General features: G+C 50.1%; 5 protein-coding genes across 5 annotated transcripts; 3 read left to right on the top strand and 2 right to left on the bottom strand.

Moving 5' to 3' along the window:
• Nucleotides 1-4047: 4047 nt before the first annotated feature.
• N7477_009882 (Zn(II)2Cys6 transcription factor) lies at nucleotides 4048-5983 on the bottom strand (the record flags this gene model as incomplete). The annotated part of the gene is made up of 2 exons (XM_056971543.1): nucleotides 4048-4912; nucleotides 4974-5983. The coding sequence occupies 2 exons, from the start codon at nucleotides 5981-5983 to the stop codon at nucleotides 4048-4050; spliced, it is 1875 nt and encodes a 624-aa protein (XP_056818522.1).
• Nucleotides 5984-6982: 999 nt separating this feature from the next.
• Nucleotides 6983-9739, top strand: N7477_009881 (uncharacterized protein; the record flags this gene model as incomplete). Its single annotated transcript, XM_056971542.1, has 4 exons — nucleotides 6983-7093; nucleotides 7263-7764; nucleotides 7824-8586; nucleotides 8647-9739. 4 exons carry the CDS (start codon nucleotides 6983-6985, stop codon nucleotides 9737-9739), a joined length of 2469 nt encoding a protein of 822 aa, XP_056818521.1.
• A 778-nt stretch (nucleotides 9740-10517) lies between these two features.
• Nucleotides 10518-12029, top strand: N7477_009880 (uncharacterized protein; the record flags this gene model as incomplete). Its single annotated transcript, XM_056971541.1, has 3 exons — nucleotides 10518-11148; nucleotides 11253-11887; nucleotides 11946-12029. 3 exons carry the CDS (start codon nucleotides 10518-10520, stop codon nucleotides 12027-12029), a joined length of 1350 nt encoding a protein of 449 aa, XP_056818520.1.
• Nucleotides 12030-14008: 1979 nt separating this feature from the next.
• N7477_009879 (uncharacterized protein) lies at nucleotides 14009-15685 on the top strand (the record flags this gene model as incomplete). The annotated part of the gene is made up of 3 exons (XM_056971540.1): nucleotides 14009-14149; nucleotides 14202-14914; nucleotides 15010-15685. The coding sequence occupies 3 exons, from the start codon at nucleotides 14009-14011 to the stop codon at nucleotides 15683-15685; spliced, it is 1530 nt and encodes a 509-aa protein (XP_056818519.1).
• A 640-nt stretch (nucleotides 15686-16325) lies between these two features.
• Nucleotides 16326-17396, bottom strand: N7477_009878 (uncharacterized protein; the record flags this gene model as incomplete). The annotated part of the gene is made up of 3 exons (XM_056971539.1): nucleotides 16326-16979; nucleotides 17035-17283; nucleotides 17346-17396. 3 exons carry the CDS (start codon nucleotides 17394-17396, stop codon nucleotides 16326-16328), a joined length of 954 nt encoding a protein of 317 aa, XP_056818518.1.
• Nucleotides 17397-18722: the final 1326 nt, after the last annotated feature.

Below are 18722 nucleotides of genomic sequence, written 5' to 3'. Positions count from 1 at the left end.
GACCGCTATACCCTCATGAGATCTCCCGAACAGGAAATTTATTTGGATTATTCCCCTATGGAGGATCGATACGGAGATCACCGGAGAACCCGCGCATCGATGCCAGAGGCCTCCAAATTAAGATCGACAGGTGTGCCAGAAGAGTGGGTAGAGGTGGATGCCGGTGGATGAGGATGAATGAGGTACTGTAGGTTGAAGGAGATGGAGATTGAGGTTCATCGTCATTTTGATCGTACGGTTGGCTGGCTAGCGCAAGCTAATATGGGTCCGGTGGGCACCGAATATCTCCGTGCTACGAGCAATAGCGCCGTCGATCTGTTGCCCGCGCCAGAAATTTGGTACGAGCTTCGCCCTTCCGGCAATTGGTCCAAAGCCATAAGCCTGAGTGACTCCATCATCTAATGAACCTCTCCAATGCGTCCAGGAGCAGTTCAAGATGTGTACTCTCTGTCCCGTTTCGATTTCGAGTGCGACGTGATCTTCTTTGCGACTCCCGTCCTGGAAACTTTCGGTCTAGTCTCCGCAAAGGATACGATCTACAATACTACAGTAATTCGCGCCTCTTGGATGGCAAAATGCCGCGAGAAAGTACATTTAGGGTTTCATGCGGAATGGAAACAGTGCATTGCGGAAGGTGACGGCCAATGACAGACCCCAGGTCCCTGACCACCCCCACATATTGGCGCTGACGTGCTGAAGATCATCTGCTCAAACAGGTTAGACCCTTGATATCATTCAGACAAATCAGGGTGCTCATCTACCACCAAAGTGCAGATCCTACTCAACCCAGTTTCCTTGTTCTCGTGGATAGGGGTTAGTCGGGGTCACGGCTTGATGGGCAGCGAAGAATCCCTGGAGAAGGCCTGTGGATTCACGGCGGAAAAATCCGCTAGGTACCGTAGGGGTCTAGGAACATGAGAGCTAGCTTGCGCATCGGCAAGCCACTCGGTACCTCCAGATCGATCGCATCATACCTGGAAGCTTAGCTTAGCCACCCGCATCACCAATCATTCCATTTCCGAATTCAGGATTTTTTTCCCTGAATATTGTCAATAGTGCCAACCGCTGACCAATATCTTGACATTTCAATTCAACGTGGCAATGTGGCACTAGTCATGCGTGGAACATTCGTGTCCTTTTGGGGGCTCCATGGCCCCCGATCATTACCCTGGGGAGAAGCCGGACTTAGCCCGTTGTGGAATCGACATTCCCGAGCGGACTATCCCAATCTCACCGTCCGTCTATCGGATCCATGATCTGTGGAAATAATCGCCCAACAGAGAATACTGAGATTGGCTTTCGCCCTCTTGGGTCATTGCCGCCTTCAGCCGGTCTCTCTGCCCAACAGAGGGCTTCCAAATGTTCACGCCTGCTAGATCCGATCACCATGAGACCCACTCATGCGCGCATTGCTACGACCCAGATTTGCGATTACGGATCGAGCTCGTTCTCTGGGTCAGGAACGATCCAATGTTTCCATGGTTCAGATTTCGTACATTCTTTCGTGGGGCAGCTGAAATCAAAGTCTAATGGTCCCGGCACGATGCCATCGGATACTTACGGCACAGAGGCCACACCTTTCAATAAACTTAGAGCCACTATTTAATAGTTTGTGTCTGCTGCCGGAGTGCTGCACTGTCCAGAGCACATGGAATGACAGACCAAAGGATCAGCAACGTTCAGTTGGAACGGGGCTGCATACAACCTGAAATTCCTATGCTGAGTGGTTGCCAAGGACCTCAAGGCTATTTCCTAGTCAATGTTTTGGACTACCGATTGATCATCCCTTTCCGACCAAGACCGGTCTTTCTCCGACTTATCCGATCGGGCGGTGGTCTTGAAAGACCTGATGAATTTTTCCATAGTCACTCCAGATGCGTCATGATGGGGCTTCACGGGGCCCATCTTCACATGTCTGAATGAAAGTGATCACGGCATATAAAGCAGAGAATACGCTATTCACTTGGTCCTGCAGGGAATCTCAAAAGATATCTTCCATGCATAGCCTTCGGTGGCGCACATTGACATGGGTCCTTGCCAAAATCATTACATTTTGAGCCGTGAAGGCGGGTCGAAAGGGTTTGATATTCGACATCATGGTGTAAAAGATTGCTGTCTACTCAGCTTCCCCAGCCCTCAGACCCAGCTACATTGTCTCACAACTCATATTTGCGTCTCCTTGGAGTTCCGCACGGTAGGCTCCGATGGTATATGGTGATCTGTAGGGTGGAGTATCAGTGTCGCGATCAACCCTCGATTCCAGCCAGTCCTAGATGGGTAATTGCAGCCCCAATGGGTGAATTGCGATCTCAACGAGACGGCTTGAGCCGTGCTTTACCAGCCAACCATCATAAATTAGACTAGACTAAAGTGGCGTTCTCTGCTCCTGTCTGTCGGATAGCAGCCACCATCTCCGGGATGTCAACATCCGGACCAAGACGGGGGTTCAAGGCTTCCTGCTCCGGACCTTGAATTGATTTGCCCTCATTCGGACTCGTGAGACCATGTTCCCACCAGGTATCTTGGCTTTGTCATCCTTGTAACCCCCACTTCTGAGTACTCTAGCAACATTGAATGCTGATCTCTACTTTTGTTGTAGTAGTTGCTATATGTCCTTCGCGAAGATCTCAAGTCAGACAATCCTTCAAATCCGAGCAATGAACACTACCTGTGCATGATCTGTCCGACCTTTTCGATGATGGGGTGTTTTGGGATTCCTTGGTTTCCTACTACTCACGCATCGTCCCAGAGGTCCCAGAAGACACAATGGGTCCCTGAAAGCTGATTATCGAAGTGGGTTCAAGACCTAGTGGTAGAGAACATGGCTTTTTGAAATCGCAGGCGAGAGACTGCTTTGGCACCCCGAGTCCCTGCTTTATAACTTGCACGAGGAAGCATTTGCCATCATCACCAGCTATCTTATCTCTGCTCCAATCCACTCATTCGACATCTCGCAAACTAAGGCATTGGAATCACCTTGAGCAGTTGGCACCTAGCTATTCCACAAATAACGAAATTCAACCGACTAGAGCTGACCATCCAATTATTGTCACTGAGAATCAAAGGAGATACGGAGCGTAGGTAAATGCACAGTATCCGCAAGCAACCAAACAAAGTCAGCAAATACCCATTCTACTGTCAAGGCCCTCCAAACTCCATGCACTTGCGCGACTACCATTATCGGCGGTAGCTTAATTTACTGTACGCTCAGTGTTTTGAGCATAATGATCTGGGCCAAAGAGGTTCCTTTTGAGGATGCTGAAAAGAGTTTAGGCCTTGCATGACCACTACGTCAATCAGTCTTCTGGATGCTGCGAAAGTGCAAGTGCACAACTACGTGATTGCATGATGATCTGATTGCCATGATACACTTTCGCCTTCCAAGGTACAGACCCAAGAGCCTCTATCATTTCTTTGATGCGTGTCGCTGCAACTCTATATATCGAATGGACGTCTCCATTTTGTTGGGACATTTGCGCTGTTTTTTCATTGACGTGGTATGTCAAGCATGAAGCTCTTAGGAGTCAGGGCCTTGAGATCATTTTCGTCGTACGATTTCATTTCTACTCGGTAAGCAGATACCGACCTGATTATAATCGCAATGTCTCCGGAAATCTCAAGGTAACAGAAGCCCTGAATGTCAAGTTGCTTATGTGGGTCGTGATTAGTCTCGCTGTTTTGATTAGCCCATTTGCTTTTCGTACCAATGCAATGGACGCCTACATTTCCAAAAACCAGAAAAAAGAAAGAAAAAAAAGCCAGAAGATGTGCCCAAGCTCCTAATATCAATTTCATAGCCGCGTGACCATCTACGTTTCTCAAAGACACCACAAGATGAAAAGCAAAGTTCATCTGCATTATGTATGATGATTAAAATGACAAGACACGCAGGAGTAGTGACACAGGTTGCGTGTGTAGTGCATATCTCCTAGCACATCCTGAGTACGAATTTCCATGATGCCAATATTACATGAAGGAGAGTCGGACAAACCAAAAAAAAAGAAAACAGAAAATTGAACGATGCTGATTAAGCCATCGAATACAAATTCAACCCAAATGATAACCGGGATAGCCATTACCGACCAGCGGCAATCCGGAGAGAGGAGCCTGGGAGTAAGCCTCTTGTTTTGGCACATAGCTCAGTGGGTTGTCCCTCAGCACCTTCCCCAATGGCGCCGATAGTCTCTCAAACTCCTCCAGCGGAGCCCGTAGTTCCCATTTCCTCGCGCAGACTTTCAACAGGTCTCGAATGTAATCAATGCAGCGGATAGCACGGGCCCGGATATTGAGACGGTCTTCTTCGTGTAATTGGGGGGGATCCGGCGTACCGGCGGGGACGGGAGGGGGAGAAGGGACGCTGGGGCTCAATAGCATGTCGAAGTTGTCGGAGAGGATCCCGACGAATTTATGGCCGACTTGATGCACCCGCTGGATGTCGAAGAAGGTGAGGAACGGGAGGAGACTTGGATTCGCCAGCACTTGGTGAATCTGGCTGATATAGTCCATGCACCGGTCGAACAGGAGGGCTTTGTTGTAGTCGCAAAGGACGGGGTATCTGTGGGAGGGAGAGAGGAGGATGATGGTGGTATAAATGAGCTCGAGGCGGTAAAGGAGAGAGAAGTGGTTGGGGGCGTTCTTGGGACATTCGTTGTACCATTGTTGACTTTGGGCGCAGAATGTCCATATCGAGACCAGTGATTGCGTTGATACCTCACGGCTACTGTAGTACATATCTTGGTATCCCCTGGAGAGTATCTGGCGTATCTTGACGATGTGGAGAGCCGGTGCTGGGCTCCGTAGGAAGATGTGGTTGTTTTCATCAAGCGAGCTCCCCGTGCCGGCCGATGGCATAGCAACGTTGACGGAGGCATCAGAAAAGGTGAAGGTTCTTTGTAAAGCGGTGCTCATTCCTCTAAGTTTTGTTAGCAATTATTATATTTTTTTTTTCCACCCGGAGCGAGTAGAGAACAAACCTATCCATGGAGTAGAGGCAGTGGAACACTCGCCGGCGAAGGTCGAGGCGGTCCATATTAGATAGGACCTCGGCAGGGGGATCTTGGTGCAGACCGAGATCTACCGCGACCCTAACAGCCATTCCAACGAGATGCCAGCTGCGGAAGCGGCCCGGGTCTACCAGGGCATACTGTGCAAGGAGCAAGATCGCCTGGATACATGTGATTGACCCCGGGCGCAGGACATCTTCGGCGAATGCCAAAGCTTCCGAGACCAAAGCCAAAGCTCGCTTGTGAGCCTTATCGTTGTTCTGAGAGGAGACCGAGGCGGAGGCGACGGCAAGCACCACACGCAACATCCAATGGTCGAAGGGTTTAGCGAATCGACCGCCTGACTGATAGACGGCATCTACCGAGGTCCAAAAGCTTGTTTCCACGAAGAAGGGTAGTTGGATAAAAACATTATCAAAATATATCTGCAGTAATGGGGTGGCTTCGTGGCGGGCAGGCAGCGCGTTGGGTGTGCGCTGGGGCGGATCTCCCACCGTCGCGACTGATAAGAGCAGATTGGCAAACGTAGTCTTGGACGTGATGCCGTGAAAGTCTCGTGAGGTCGCATTGACTGATAGAAAACCAAAGTCCCCTACAAGGTCATCAATATCAGACACTTCTCGACGATGTGCTGGGCCGAGGGAGCCGTCTGAACCGGTGGACGTGATGGACGTCTCGCGCGCGACGCCATTCCCCTCAGCGGAGAGGGAGGTTTGACGAACTCGGAGTTGAGAGATCTTCTTTTCGAGCTTCTCACAGTAGCCCTCGAGAGAAGCTACATAGCTGCGTTCTTTCCCTTTGGCGAACTCATCACTCGCCCCGGAGCAGGTACTGGCCTTTCCGACCTTCTCACAGGCGGAACAAGCGGGGAGCTTACCGTCGCACTTGATCTTCGCGGTACGACATCGCGAACAGGCGGCGACAGGACGGCTGACCTTGAGCAGCGGAGAGTCCAAGAAGGTGGTGGCCGTGGAGGGCATGCTAACAGCTCTTCATGATCCAGCTACTAATCTTTGAAAGGGGGGAAACAAGCCACCACAAAGTCAGCTTCAGGGAACATGGGGGTCTTTGTCCACCCTTTGGTCAAAACCCCACCGGGTCGCGTCACCACATTCTTTTTTACTCACAGGAGATCAACACGGCAATCTATTAGGCTATTTCGTAGGAACCGTTGGAAGCCACCCCTGCAGTCGCCGTAGGACTTTTGCCCCTTGGATCAATCCACCTAACCCGGTTAAGAAAAGACGTTGAAGTGAGTACAAGTCCAACCCCACCTAGTCCAAAAAAAATAAAAAATAAGAAAGAGGAAGGGGAAGAATAGAATAGTGTCCCCACGTTTGGGGAAGCTGGGAAGCTAGGGTTCACAACTCTGGAACCTAAGAATCTGGAAATATTCCCAAAAATCTGAGATTTAAAAAAAGAAACAGAAACAGACTACACACTTCCTGACTTGACTTGTCCCTGGACCGGGACTTGAATCGTGGAACCGCACAGACGATCGTGGTGTGTTAGCCTTTTCCTTTCCCCCCCCCCCTTCGGATCGGTTAGTCTCCTACGCTTCTCAGAAACGAAGTCGCCTTCAGCTGCTATCGACCGTGGTTTATTGACGCCCTACAAATAAGGACCGTCCTGGTGCGCCTGCGTCTCCACTGCCAGCGGAGACCTGCCGTCGCTCCGTTGCACCCAAACTCTTGCCCGTCGATCCAGATCTGGACCGAGGCTGGGCCCCTCACGCCCAATTCCCATTCTCGTTTCCTGTACGCGATACTAGAATACACGTCGTGGTGATAGGACCTTATTCACCCGATCTTTTCCCCCTCCCTTCCCCCCCTTGCACCTTCTTCCCCAACCTTTGGATCTCTGCCCCTCCCTCAAAAGCCTACGAAAGATCATGTCGACTGAGAGGGCTTTGGTGGACTTGATCGTGTCCTGGTCGGTGTAACGCGCATGTGATTTGTTCTTCTCTCTCTCCATCAACCATGAGTCAGAGTGCCCGGCCCGTCGTCGGTTTGCCATCACCAGAGGGCTCACTGGAGCCGCCCGACGGCCGGATCGCGCACACCCTCACGGCCTGTACGAGATGCCGACAGGTATGGTGCAATGTTCTATATTCTCTCTATCCCATATGCCGGATTCCGGGTGTTCAGTTTCCAGATTTCAATCTCCATTTTCGATTTCCGATTTTCAGTTTCCCGAACCTAATTGCCGCTCGGGACTGCGGCGTTTTTGGGGCTCCACTGACTGACCTGGCCTTCGTAGCGCAAATCCAGATGCGACCCCGGAATCCCTCGATGTGCTCCCTGCGAACGGAGCAATGCCAAGTGCGTCTATTACGACTCCACCCGTGACACCACCATCCCAAGGACGTATATCGTATCGCTGCGGGAAAAGGCCCGCGCCCTCGAAAATGAGCTCGCTCGGGCCGAGAAGGATATACAGCATGCCGCCGACGCGGAGTTGATGGTACGGGGCGCTGGACGCATCCGCTTCAACCAGCATGACGAGCCTCGATACCTGGGACCCTCGAGCGGTATCGCCATGAGCCGCCTGGTCATGGAGATCGCCAAGCAAAACACCGAGTCGAAAAGTATCAAGGATGTCGTACCCGAGTTGACGGCCCAGGAAATCAAGGCAGCATTTGCGCAAGAGGACTCCAAACCGACATCCAAGGTGTATCCCATGATCAGCTCACTTGCCGCGGACGAGCTTCCTCAGGATAGGACTGTGATCTACAGGCTGATAGATCTCTACATATTAAAAGGTACAAGTCTCCGTTGAGCACTGTGGGCGGTGGTGACTGACTTCCTTCTCCGCCTCCAGCACAAAGACTTCTTCCAACATTACACGAACCAAGCTTCCGCAGGGAAGTCGAGGAAGTGCTCAACGGCTCGACCGATCCCTGCTATAACTTTCAAATACGCATGGTCCTTGCCGTCAGCATGCAGAAGACTAGCCCGGACTATGCCGGCTTAGCGGACAGCTACTACTTGGCCGCCTTGCCATACCTAGAACCGGTTCTGAAGCAAATGGATTTGAGGGCACTGCAGTGTCTAGTCTTAATTGCTCAATATTCCATGTTGACTCCTACTCGCACAGCTGCCTACTGGGTCGTGGGGACTGCGGTCAAGCTATGCCAGGACCTGGGGTTAACAGAAGAGGCCACCATCACCAAGTCTCCTTGTGGCCAACTTTTGAACCCTTTAGAAATTGACATGCGTCGAAGAATGTTCTGGGTCGTAATTTCCATGGAATTTGGGCTTTCTCATAGCCTGGGACGTCCCTGTTGCTACAGCATCGCACACGACAATGTCGATGTCAAGTTTTTCGAGCTGGTGGATGATCGCTATATCACCGCCGAAGGCATCACTCCTGGTGCAAAACCCGTCCTCTCCAAATGCGTCTCTGTTCACTTCCTCAAAATGCGTCTGTTACAATTAGAGGGTCGACGAGTGCTCTACTTGAATCGACGTGAAACACCCGTCGATGATCAGGACCCGTGGTTCACCCAAATGCAGGCAAAGATGGACCACTGGATGGACTCCTGCCCGAGGAACGATGATGGTAGTGGGCTCAATGTGAACTGGTATGTATAGGCAGCCCTCCCCTACTGTTTGAGTTTCTGACAGACTCATTCTCTCTACAGGTTCGAAGGTAGACGAAATACCATTATCTGTCTCATGTATCGGCCATCACCTCAGATACCCGAGCCGTCTGTCAATGCGGCAAAGATCTGCTATGACGCGGCTGTTTTCAACATCGCCATGCATAAAGAGCAAACAATCACGGGCTCTGTCGACTTGACATGGATTTTCACTCAGTCCCTCTTCATGGTTTTAAACACTGTTCTCTGGACTCTGTCTTATCCTGAAATCCGCAAGGAGCATCCTATTGAGGAGGTTCAGGGTTACTTGGATACAGCTCTTGAGGTGATTGTCTTCGCGGCTGAACGATGGCCGGGTGTCCAGTCTGCATTGCTCCTTTACAGACGTCTCATCGTGGCCTGTCTAAAGGCCTATCAAACCGAAGAATCATTCGTCGTACATTCGCCATCCAATCACCCGACTCCGACTTCTTCTCAAGATGTCATGACTCCTCCGGCAATGTCCAGCCCCTCCAGCACCACGACTGCTTCCTACTACTCACAAGGCTATAGATTCAATGGAATGCCTTTAACTGATGAAAGCCCTTCAGTCGGTACCCTTTCACGGGGTCATTCTGCTGACCCTACCGTTCCGTTCCCGCAACCGGTTCAAGAACCCACTCCTCCAGTCTATGCACCGGACCCAGTCAAGTCGACACCAATTGCCCCTACAGTGCCAACATATGGCATTCAACCACCGCCTGCGGCGCCGGAGATCGGGTCTCAATTCACCTCTCACGACTTCGGAATACCTAATGACCTATTCTCTGATATTCTCATTGATCCCACTACTCCTTACAACCCCATGCCCTCAGGAATTCCTGGTGTCCAAGGATGGGATCCTCACTTCTCCCTTGCCTCGACCACAGCTGGTCATCTGGCTTATATCGACGCCGCGGTCGACCCAATGCAATGGACGACTTCTATCTCAGACCAGTACTCTCAGTACTTCGCCACACCTTTCCCATCCGAGTCTTGGCGTGAGCGCACGCTCAGTCAGCAGGAGCAGATTGAACTGATGGCATCACTGGAACAGAACATTCCGGACGTCTCTGCTCAGCTGGTGCGCGAGTCTCATGCCTTCTACCAGTCATGAATGACATGTAAAAGATTGGTCTCCGCCAGTGAGACTGATGTCTTGATGAGCTTCAACCAACAGATTATTAGCGCATGGCGACTGGCGACTGGAAGAAATATTTTATCTAGGCAGTCTTCTTGCATCGCCATATACTCTCAATTCGGAGTTCACAGATGTGTCCCAAGGATGACTTTTCCAGCGTTTCATAGCCTGAAGGGAAACTGACTTCTGTCTTGAGAATGAGCATTGGAGGGATGAGGCAGTATGGCTTGTATGATATCGACGTAATTGGTAATTGTAGACAGCGATTGACTCTCTGGGGTCGCCGAATGACTATTTTCAAATGTCAATTAAGAGAATAAAAAAGATGATGAGCATCTAATTTGTTCCCGTATGATGAAAGGCCATGACCGACTAGATATTGACCCGCAACTTCCTTCTTGCATGCGCCGAGCTGAGACCGAGTCCCGCGTCACGTGCCCTGCCCGTTTTCCCTCCATTCGAGCGCCATCTTCGACAGCATCTTGACCATTCGCCCCCCTCCTTCGCCCATTCCATCAGCCACGTCAATCTCGAACACGCTTGAGGTTTTACTCATTATTCCTGGAATGTATATGATCTAGGTTGGCCGTGGAACGACCTGCTCGCCCGTCTGAGCGACCGTCGATTGTCGACCGGGATCCCCTCTCCCACGGCCAGCGCTCTCGTCGAACTTTGCAGTTCAGACTCTCACTTGTGAAAGCAAGTTTTCTTTCAAACGGGAACCCTCTGGAACTACGCCTTCTGCGGGATTCTCATGTCTGATCGCAATCTTTCAGCCTTTCCAGCAGGTCCTCCTTCACCCTCGTCTCCCGCTGCCGTACTTCTCAAAGAGAACCGACAGCTTTTCATCTCCTCGGATCACATCCCTCAGACTCCGACATCGCCTCCGTTGATGTCGGTCAGCGACCAAAATCATGTCTCAAACTTCACATCCTCCCATACTTCACCGAACCAGGCGACAACCCACCAACCCAACACATCTTCACCTCCCTCGTCTACGCCGATGTCAACACAGGTCTCTCAGCAGCCAACTTTGAGTACAACGAACTCATTCCCTACTCCCGCCAGTAGCGTGAACGCTGCGTCGATGGAGGACGCCGATCACAAATCTTTCAGCCCAGGAACGCAGGAGCCAACAAGGAACACCGAGGGGCTATACAAGCAACAATTTGCAGATCACAGACGATATGGTCATGACCAGCAACCTTTGGCGACCGAGGGAGAGGCTGAAATACGCGATTTTGCCACCGGGCAGGGCCAGCAGATGACGGACGGAGACGCCATGGATTTGGATAAAGAACCAATTTCTGGCCTAAGGAACCAGAATCTCGGTCTAGATTCTCTTCAGAAGGATTTTACTTCGGCTTTCCATGTTTGCAAAAGCTGTAAGAACTCCCCGAGTTTATCCACGGTTGCCGCAGAAGCAGCTGTGTGATTATCTACCCTGGGAACCAAAGTTTTATTAACACGTGCTCTTTGTGCTTGACAGCGCCCATTGCGACTGGACCGGATCCGTCGCTGGATCTGATTTCCCTTTATGGGCTAGGCCCGGTCGCGCAGTCGGTAGCACGAATTGACCCCGTCACGGGAGAGAAGATCAATCGGTTGAGAAAGTCATACGAAGGAAAGCTGAAGGGCTTGGGTCTCGCGGGACGGAACAAGCCCATGAAACAGGAGCCGGGAGCACCTGGCAGTTTGCGGCATCTGACTATGTGGCCCGAAGAGGAGTGGCAAAACCAGAAGGTCTTTGGGAAGCAAATCAAGGTTGCAGATATTGATTCTGCCTTGCAGAGCATGCAGAGCCGCGCCATGCACTTGGAACCGGGTGTGGTTCCAAACAACGACTTCTGGGAAGACGTACTTGGTCATGAGAAACCGGCCAAGAACCAAGGCCCTGGGGATAATGGCAAGAAACCAGCTCCTATTCCAGGAGGTCGATATCCAATGCAGGCGAACTCAACCCCAAGGGCGACACAAGAAGATCGCACTCGGCCCAGTCGGGGCCGTAAGCGCCATTATGATGACAACAGCTTTGTTGGTTACGGCGAGGGCTTTGCTGATGATGATGACGACCCCGGATTCTACTCGAACGGCGAGGGAACTGGGAAAAAGAAACGAAAGAAGGTATGAGACTCGGCCTATCTTCGAAGTCGGGACCGTCGTCTAATTCGCAAACCAACAGGACCATGTCTCAAAAGTCTCCACCCCCATGTCAGAACGAGGTGGCAGTTATGGTGTGGGCATGTTCGGGATTGGCGCCCGATGAGACGCCTTTAGAGGCAGTTTGCTGTCTTCATTCTCCTCTTACGCGGCTATTGAGATCACTGCTTGTTTCACAGTGGGGTTGGTATCCCACTGGCTGGAATTGTCTGGTGCATCTTCCAAAGTTCCTTTCTGCAAGAATTGAAGAGCCAGGAACTGCCGACACCAATACTCATTGTGGTTTTGATCTTCCATATCGCTCCGGTCGGCTGATCGAAAACGCGTTGAAGATGGATAAAGGAAAAAGAAAATAATACCAGGAAAAAAAAAAAGAGCTCAGCTCAGAATGGGTGATGGAAATGAAAAATGTGAGGTGACCTGACGCGCGCTTCATAGTTCAATGTTTCTCACGGAGGATACTTGAAGATGCAACTGCCGACGATCCATACCCAGATATGGTCTGTCGGGTCTTGCTGTGGTACCTGGTCGACTTGGAAACTTGCACAAAACGCCCAGCGTCTCTTAACCCCCACATGGCACTATCCCCCTTCAGTTTTCACCATTCATTTCTCGTACATGTTGCATCACGGTGCTGGATATACCCGGCTTCATCTTATCGGACGGCGTTTTGGGGGGTTGGGAAACTGTATTCCAACGAGCATACGATCTGATTGTGCTTGTTTGCAGTTTGTTTTCTTTCTCTGCGTTTCTTTTATTTACGTGTCCCTTTGAGACTTCCACTGCTGTAATGGCTGGCTTTTCTTTTCTACAGGTGTCTTATGCTACAGCTTGGGGTCTTCTTTGTTGTGTGATATTTCAGCCTGCGGGGCTTACTTCCAGTGGGAGAGACTACTCCTTCTGTGTCCGATGTTAGGGCTCGATCAAAGAACCCGGTCTTTATTTGGGCCATCCGGACTGAGTCGAAAATGAATTGACTAAAGTCGATGATATTGCATCTTCTGGTTTGTAGCCTTGGTAAAACAAGCCGCCCAATGTGGACAAAGACCCCGATTACATTTGTCGATCCGCTTCCATCGATCAATTATACGGCGTCTAGACCAAGAATCACGCAAGGGATTCGCGATGTGGATCCAGTCTCTGGGCATACGCAACCCAGGTTCAGCCAAGCCCGCGAACCTTTAACTCCATGGCGCATCGACGCCCAAAGAGAAGCATCGGCGATGCCGTAAGGTGGCTTGGGGCTTGCATTGGGCTCAGACCATGCTGAGTTGTCGCTATAGCAGGGAAGAAATCAACACAAAAGGAATAGTTTGACATACGGCGGCTCCGATGGTCTGGGACATTTCGATTCCAACTCAAAAATCCAAGTCCACTTCCGACTCAGGCTCGCTTGAGCAGATACCCGCCGGGCCCAAATGAGTCTAAGCAAGCGACGAGTTCAGGATCTTTTATCCGCCAATCAAGATGTTAAGGCCGACTCGGTCCGAAGAGCTGCACTGAGCGCCGATGGGCCTTTGCTCGCTTCTCGCTCCTAATTACCTGTGCTTTGGCTCAGTTGCTATACTATCATGGCCTTGCTGGCTCGTAAGACACTTTAGCGGTCTAGCGGAGGATCAAGATTTCGCGAGCAGTGGGCGTCACACTAGCTTCACGCGCCGTGAATTGAAGCCCTAATTTGTCGTGGGCTGCATCGAAACGCCCCAATTGGGGATTATTCAGCTGGGTCATGAACACCACTCGGCAGTGAAGTCTTTCCGGCAGCAGGCTACCTGAGGCTCCGACGCTGGGTTCCACTCGCGGCTCCAGCCAAGGAGAAAAAAGCCGACACTAGCGCGAACAGGGCTGATCTCGGACAACACAGTGTGAGTTATCTAGCGAGCTTGAGCAGTCGTGGAAGAGCGTGTCGGGCATCCCGGACTACACAGGAGTGAGAGTTCTGCGTTGTTATGGTCAGTGTTCAGCTGATATAGACGCGTATAGCTCGGATGGGGATGTACTTATAGATCAAGAATGAATCTCGAATTTTTATTTTTCTTCGTCAATCACTGTTCTCCTCTATCGAACGGCTTTAAATCGCACAAGATGTCGGATTCGATTCAGACGGAGGATATTCCTCATGAGGTGTGGCATCCGACTTGGCAACTGAAGTGTATCTTTGCGGTTGTTGGGCTGCTCAACTTTGTTGCGGCACTAGATGCTACTTCTATCTCGGTGTCTCTTCCGGTAATTTTCTTCTTGATCTTATGGAAGATTGGGGTTACTGACACATGTATAGACTATCTCCAATGATCTGGGCGGAACAGCAACAGAAGCCTTCTGGGCTGGAACGTCCTTCCTCGTCGCCTCTTGCGTCTTCCAACCCATCTTCTCTCTCGCCTCGGACCTCTTCGGCCGCAAATCTATCCTTTGGCTCGCAGTGTCAGCTTTCACAATTGGCTCTATCCTCGCCGCCGTCTCCCATGGATTCGGACTCCTCCTCGTCGGCCGCTGCATCCAGGGTATCGGTGGTGGAGGCATCATGGCATTGACGGAGGTATTGATCGCAGACCTGATCCCATTGAAAGAACGCGGAAAGTGGTTCAGCATTCGCTCTGGAACCTGGGCTCTGGGTACTGTCGTGGGTCCTCTCATCGGAGGTGGTTTTACTGAGTCGTCTGCGTCTTGGAGATGGATCTTCTGGATCAACCTGCCCTTCTGTGGGTTGGGACTGATTCTGATTCCGATCTTCCTGAGGTTGGATAAGGTTCCTCTTCCTCTTCGTGAAAGCCTAGCCAAGGTCGACTACGTGGGCTGTGTTATGTTTGTCGCATCGCTTGCTGCTTTCCTCATCCCTCTCACCTGGGGCGGCATTATGTACGACTGGGACTCATGGCACACTCTCGTCCCTCTGATCCTGGGCCTTGTAGGACTTCTTACTTTCTTCCTCTATGAACGTTTCATTGCAGCTCACCCTCTCATCCCCGTCGTCATCTTCACCAACATGACCATGTCGGTCAGCTACATCGGCACTTTCCTTCACGGCGTCATTCTCTGGGCCATCGTCTACTACATCCCCTCTACTACGAAGGTGTGCTTGGCTACAGTCCCGTCATCGCCGGTGTCGCCGTTTTCCCCGAATCATTCACCGTGGCCCCTATTTCCGTGATTACAGGCATCGTCGCCGCGAAAATCGGCGGCTACCGCTGGGCCCTGTGGAGCGGCTGGCCTATCTCCATCTTGGGATTGGGGCTTCTCTGCCTCCTCGATGCCAACACAAGTATCCTTAAATGGGTATTTATCAATCTAGTCTGCGGTATTGGTCTGGGTCTTCTATATCCCTCTGTCATGCTGGCCGTGCAAGCTGCCGCGGACCCGAAATACCTCACCATGTCCGTCACCATGAGCCCATTCTTCCGAGTCCTCGGCCAAGCCGTCGGCGTCGCTATCGGCGGCGTCGTCTTCCAGAACCGCATCAAGGCCGAGTTCGGCAACCACCCGTCTCTCGGACAGACTGCTGAAGCCTTCGCCCAAGACGCATCGAGTCTTGTACAGTACATCAAGACTCTTCCGAAAGGGAGCGAGGAGCGAGAGCTTATCGAGAGCTTGTACGCCAAGTCACTGATGATTATCTGGGCTGTGATGTGTGGCGTTGCGGCTCTGGGACTGATCACGGGCCTGCTCACCAAAGGGTATACTCTCAACCAAGCTTTTACATCTAAGCAGGGGTTGAAGCAGGCTCCTTTGGATGTGGAGTCTAAAGCAGGCTTATTTGGAAACTAAGGAACGTCCAAATAGTGAACAATCGGATTAATTGGGGTCTTTTCTTCGTCTAATTTGTTTTCGTTATAGGGGTGCTTTCAGTTGTTGACACACTTTCATCCATTGTTCATCTTTCCTTTGTTTTGGGAAGCAAAGCATTTCTTTTATTCTGGGCTTTTTTGGGCTGGAAAGAATCACGAACGTTATGACATTTCAAGTGATATATAGATATCTGAGCATTTAATTCAAGCATTTACGTACCCACCTCTGAAGTGCAACTACGCGCCGAGATCATGTATGAACCAGCAACGATATCCGCCTGTAGGCGCATTGGCAAGTCGGCCTCGGGCCTTTGCGTCTGAGGCCAACAGCCAAAAGCCAGAAGCCGCACTGGTGAGCTAGCAAGTTGAGGTAACTGAAAATATATTTGTGTTACCTATATCTCGTTAAATGAACGACGAGTTATATGACTAGGGCGGGTTTCTAGGAGCAATTGTGCGATCAGAATTGGTAAATCAATTCTCATTCGATTCACACTATCAAAACTCGGCAAATTTTTAAATGGTAAACAAACAAGTTCAATGTGCACTGTTATGTGGAATTTCCCAGAGGCTGGGCAGGATTCCAGGTCGAATAACCTGAATTGTGTAGAACTGCTCCCTCATCCCGACATGTAGGCCTGAACATGTTGAGCTGGTAACCTCAATACAAGACCGAGGTTCACGGTCAACCCCAACCACTCGAATTCAAGGTTGGCCAACATTAGGAGACACATTTGGTTTCTCAATGGCCAGGGCCACTGACGTTTCCTGCTGGTCATCGGTCCCAACCTCCAGTAGAGTCGCATTTCTTTCCCTGAACGACGCTTCCCCACATTTCCCTTCATGTCGGATGTTTGCTCCTTCCAGTTCCAGTCCTTCCAGTTCCAGTCATCTATCAGTTCGACATCTGCCATGATGGTGAAAACACCTGAAGTAGATCCTGTGATAGAAACGCGTCTCATGTAGTCTTCACCTTGAGCATGAACGAAGACATGTTTTGGCTTGATGAAAGTCGGGTCGAGACGGACAGTCACTTGCTTCACGATATCGGGTCGCGAACTAGAGAGAAAGAACTCCCAGCGAGCCAGGTATGATCCATGGCCTGGAAGCGTGCGCCACCTATTTCCAATCACAACACGTATCATGTCCTTTGGTTTTGCAGCTTCTTGTTGTGTCCGAATATAACTCTGCAAGGTTGCAATAGCTTTTTTATGTTCGTCCTTGTCGTCATTGAATTCCGATAGCAGAGTTGGCAGGTCCACGATATTTTCTTGCTGTTACATTTAGGTTGTCTGGCTTGATTCACATACGAATAACAAGACCACGAACCTGGATTGTACGCCAATTATGGTAGGATTCTACAGTCGGCGCCCAAAGCTCTGGACTGGATTTACCCAGAGGATCAGTGACAGTCAGATCTTCAAAGGCAGGAACCAATACGTACTTGAAGGATAGAAGCGAATTACCCCCATGAGCCACAATAGAGGCACCTCGTTTTACTGATGATGTCGTAATGCTGCTGGATGCATCTGATCCTTTGGCGTGGTGTCCGCCGAGACTTATGCCAACGAATGGAGCCTGGAAAGTTGCGCTCAGAGTGTATTTCAGTTCATTCTTTCGTTCAAGAATCTGGCTTTCACTTGCACCGGTGATAGCCTCAGTCCTATACAGTCGGCCTCCAAGAGATACATCCTTGGCGAATACTCCTCCTAGGAGATCCATTGAGTAAGTATATAAGCCATAGTTATGACGCATAACTATCTAAGGCCTGAGGGGGAACGTAATCTGGAAAGAGCCGTTAGTGGTTTTATTTTATAGTTACTTATTTCTCTCTTTCTCTCTTTCTCTCTTTTTTTAGTTACTCTATTAATCGCGAATTCCTTCTTACCCTAGTTAGTAATATATAGCTAAACTTATTCATTTATTTTTTTAATACCTCTAAGTATAATTTAGATATTAGATGACTCGCTATCGCTATCTTACTCTATTTAATAATATCCTTTAATAAACCTAAACCTTTACAATATACTATAATAAAATAATATTATAGTTATTGGAATATAGACCAATGCTACATAGAAAGATCTATCCTTATATTCAACATATAAGATCAGCATTGCATTGATCACGTGACCAATTTGGGGCCTTCTATCAAAATGATATTTTGACCACTTCTGATTCTGGTCCGCGGCCCTCCTCCGAACGATAGGCGGGACCATTTTCCTTTAAAGGTAAATGGTCCGCCTTCAGGAATGAATGGTCCGTTCCTTCGGAGGTGCCTTCGGGCATATCTTGCCTGCGGACTTCGACCATAGTCTTCGGACCTCGGTGAACAGACTTCGACCCTCGGTCCCTCAAGGATAGGCGGACCACTTTCCCTTAAGGATAAAATGGTCCACCTTTAGGCATGCATAGCCTGATACTGCGGGGAAGCTTTCGGGGTAGCTGAAACCATCGATCCTTGACATTATTCTTTTGGCTTTTCTTCGGTTCCCTTCTTTGCTACCTTTATTATGTTGCTGCCTAGTATTTATATGTCATTCTAGACGTTATTTCTAGGCTATTCTAGCCTATAAATATATCCTTCTTTTCTAGCGGAAAGAATTAAGTCAGTTCTACTTTCCTGAAGTTATTTTCCACTTTCCAAAAGTCATCTCTACCTTCTTTCTTTTGATCCTCAGGACTGTGGTTCTGCCTTCGTTTAGGCTATATCTACTTATAGTCTATCCTACGACCTTTGACCTTCTACCTTTGTCTGGCACCGACTGACCTAGCCGGACTAAGGTTGATCCCACGGACTTAAGGGGCCACGATCTGCTTCGTGGTAGCTTTCCCCTTATATCCCAACAGTAAGTTATATGTTTTACCTATTTATCCTATTTATGGACCCTAAGGGTGACCCTAAGAGTAACCCTCGGAGGGTCAGATATATAGGTGCCCGACCCTTAGGGTCTAGAAATCGGACCCTCCACCCACCAAGAGGAGGTGCGGGTGGAGGGTCCGGAGGGTCACCCGCG

Source organism: Penicillium maclennaniae (assembly GCF_028827695.1).
Source record: "Penicillium maclennaniae strain IBT 15551 chromosome Unknown utg000008l:1.0-3552695.0:1.0-3555053.0, whole genome shotgun sequence".
In the NCBI taxonomy this organism is placed as follows: domain Eukaryota; kingdom Fungi; phylum Ascomycota; class Eurotiomycetes; order Eurotiales; family Aspergillaceae; genus Penicillium; species Penicillium maclennaniae.
Note: the sequence above shows the minus strand (reverse complement) of the source record. Positions and strands in the feature narration are given on the sequence as shown.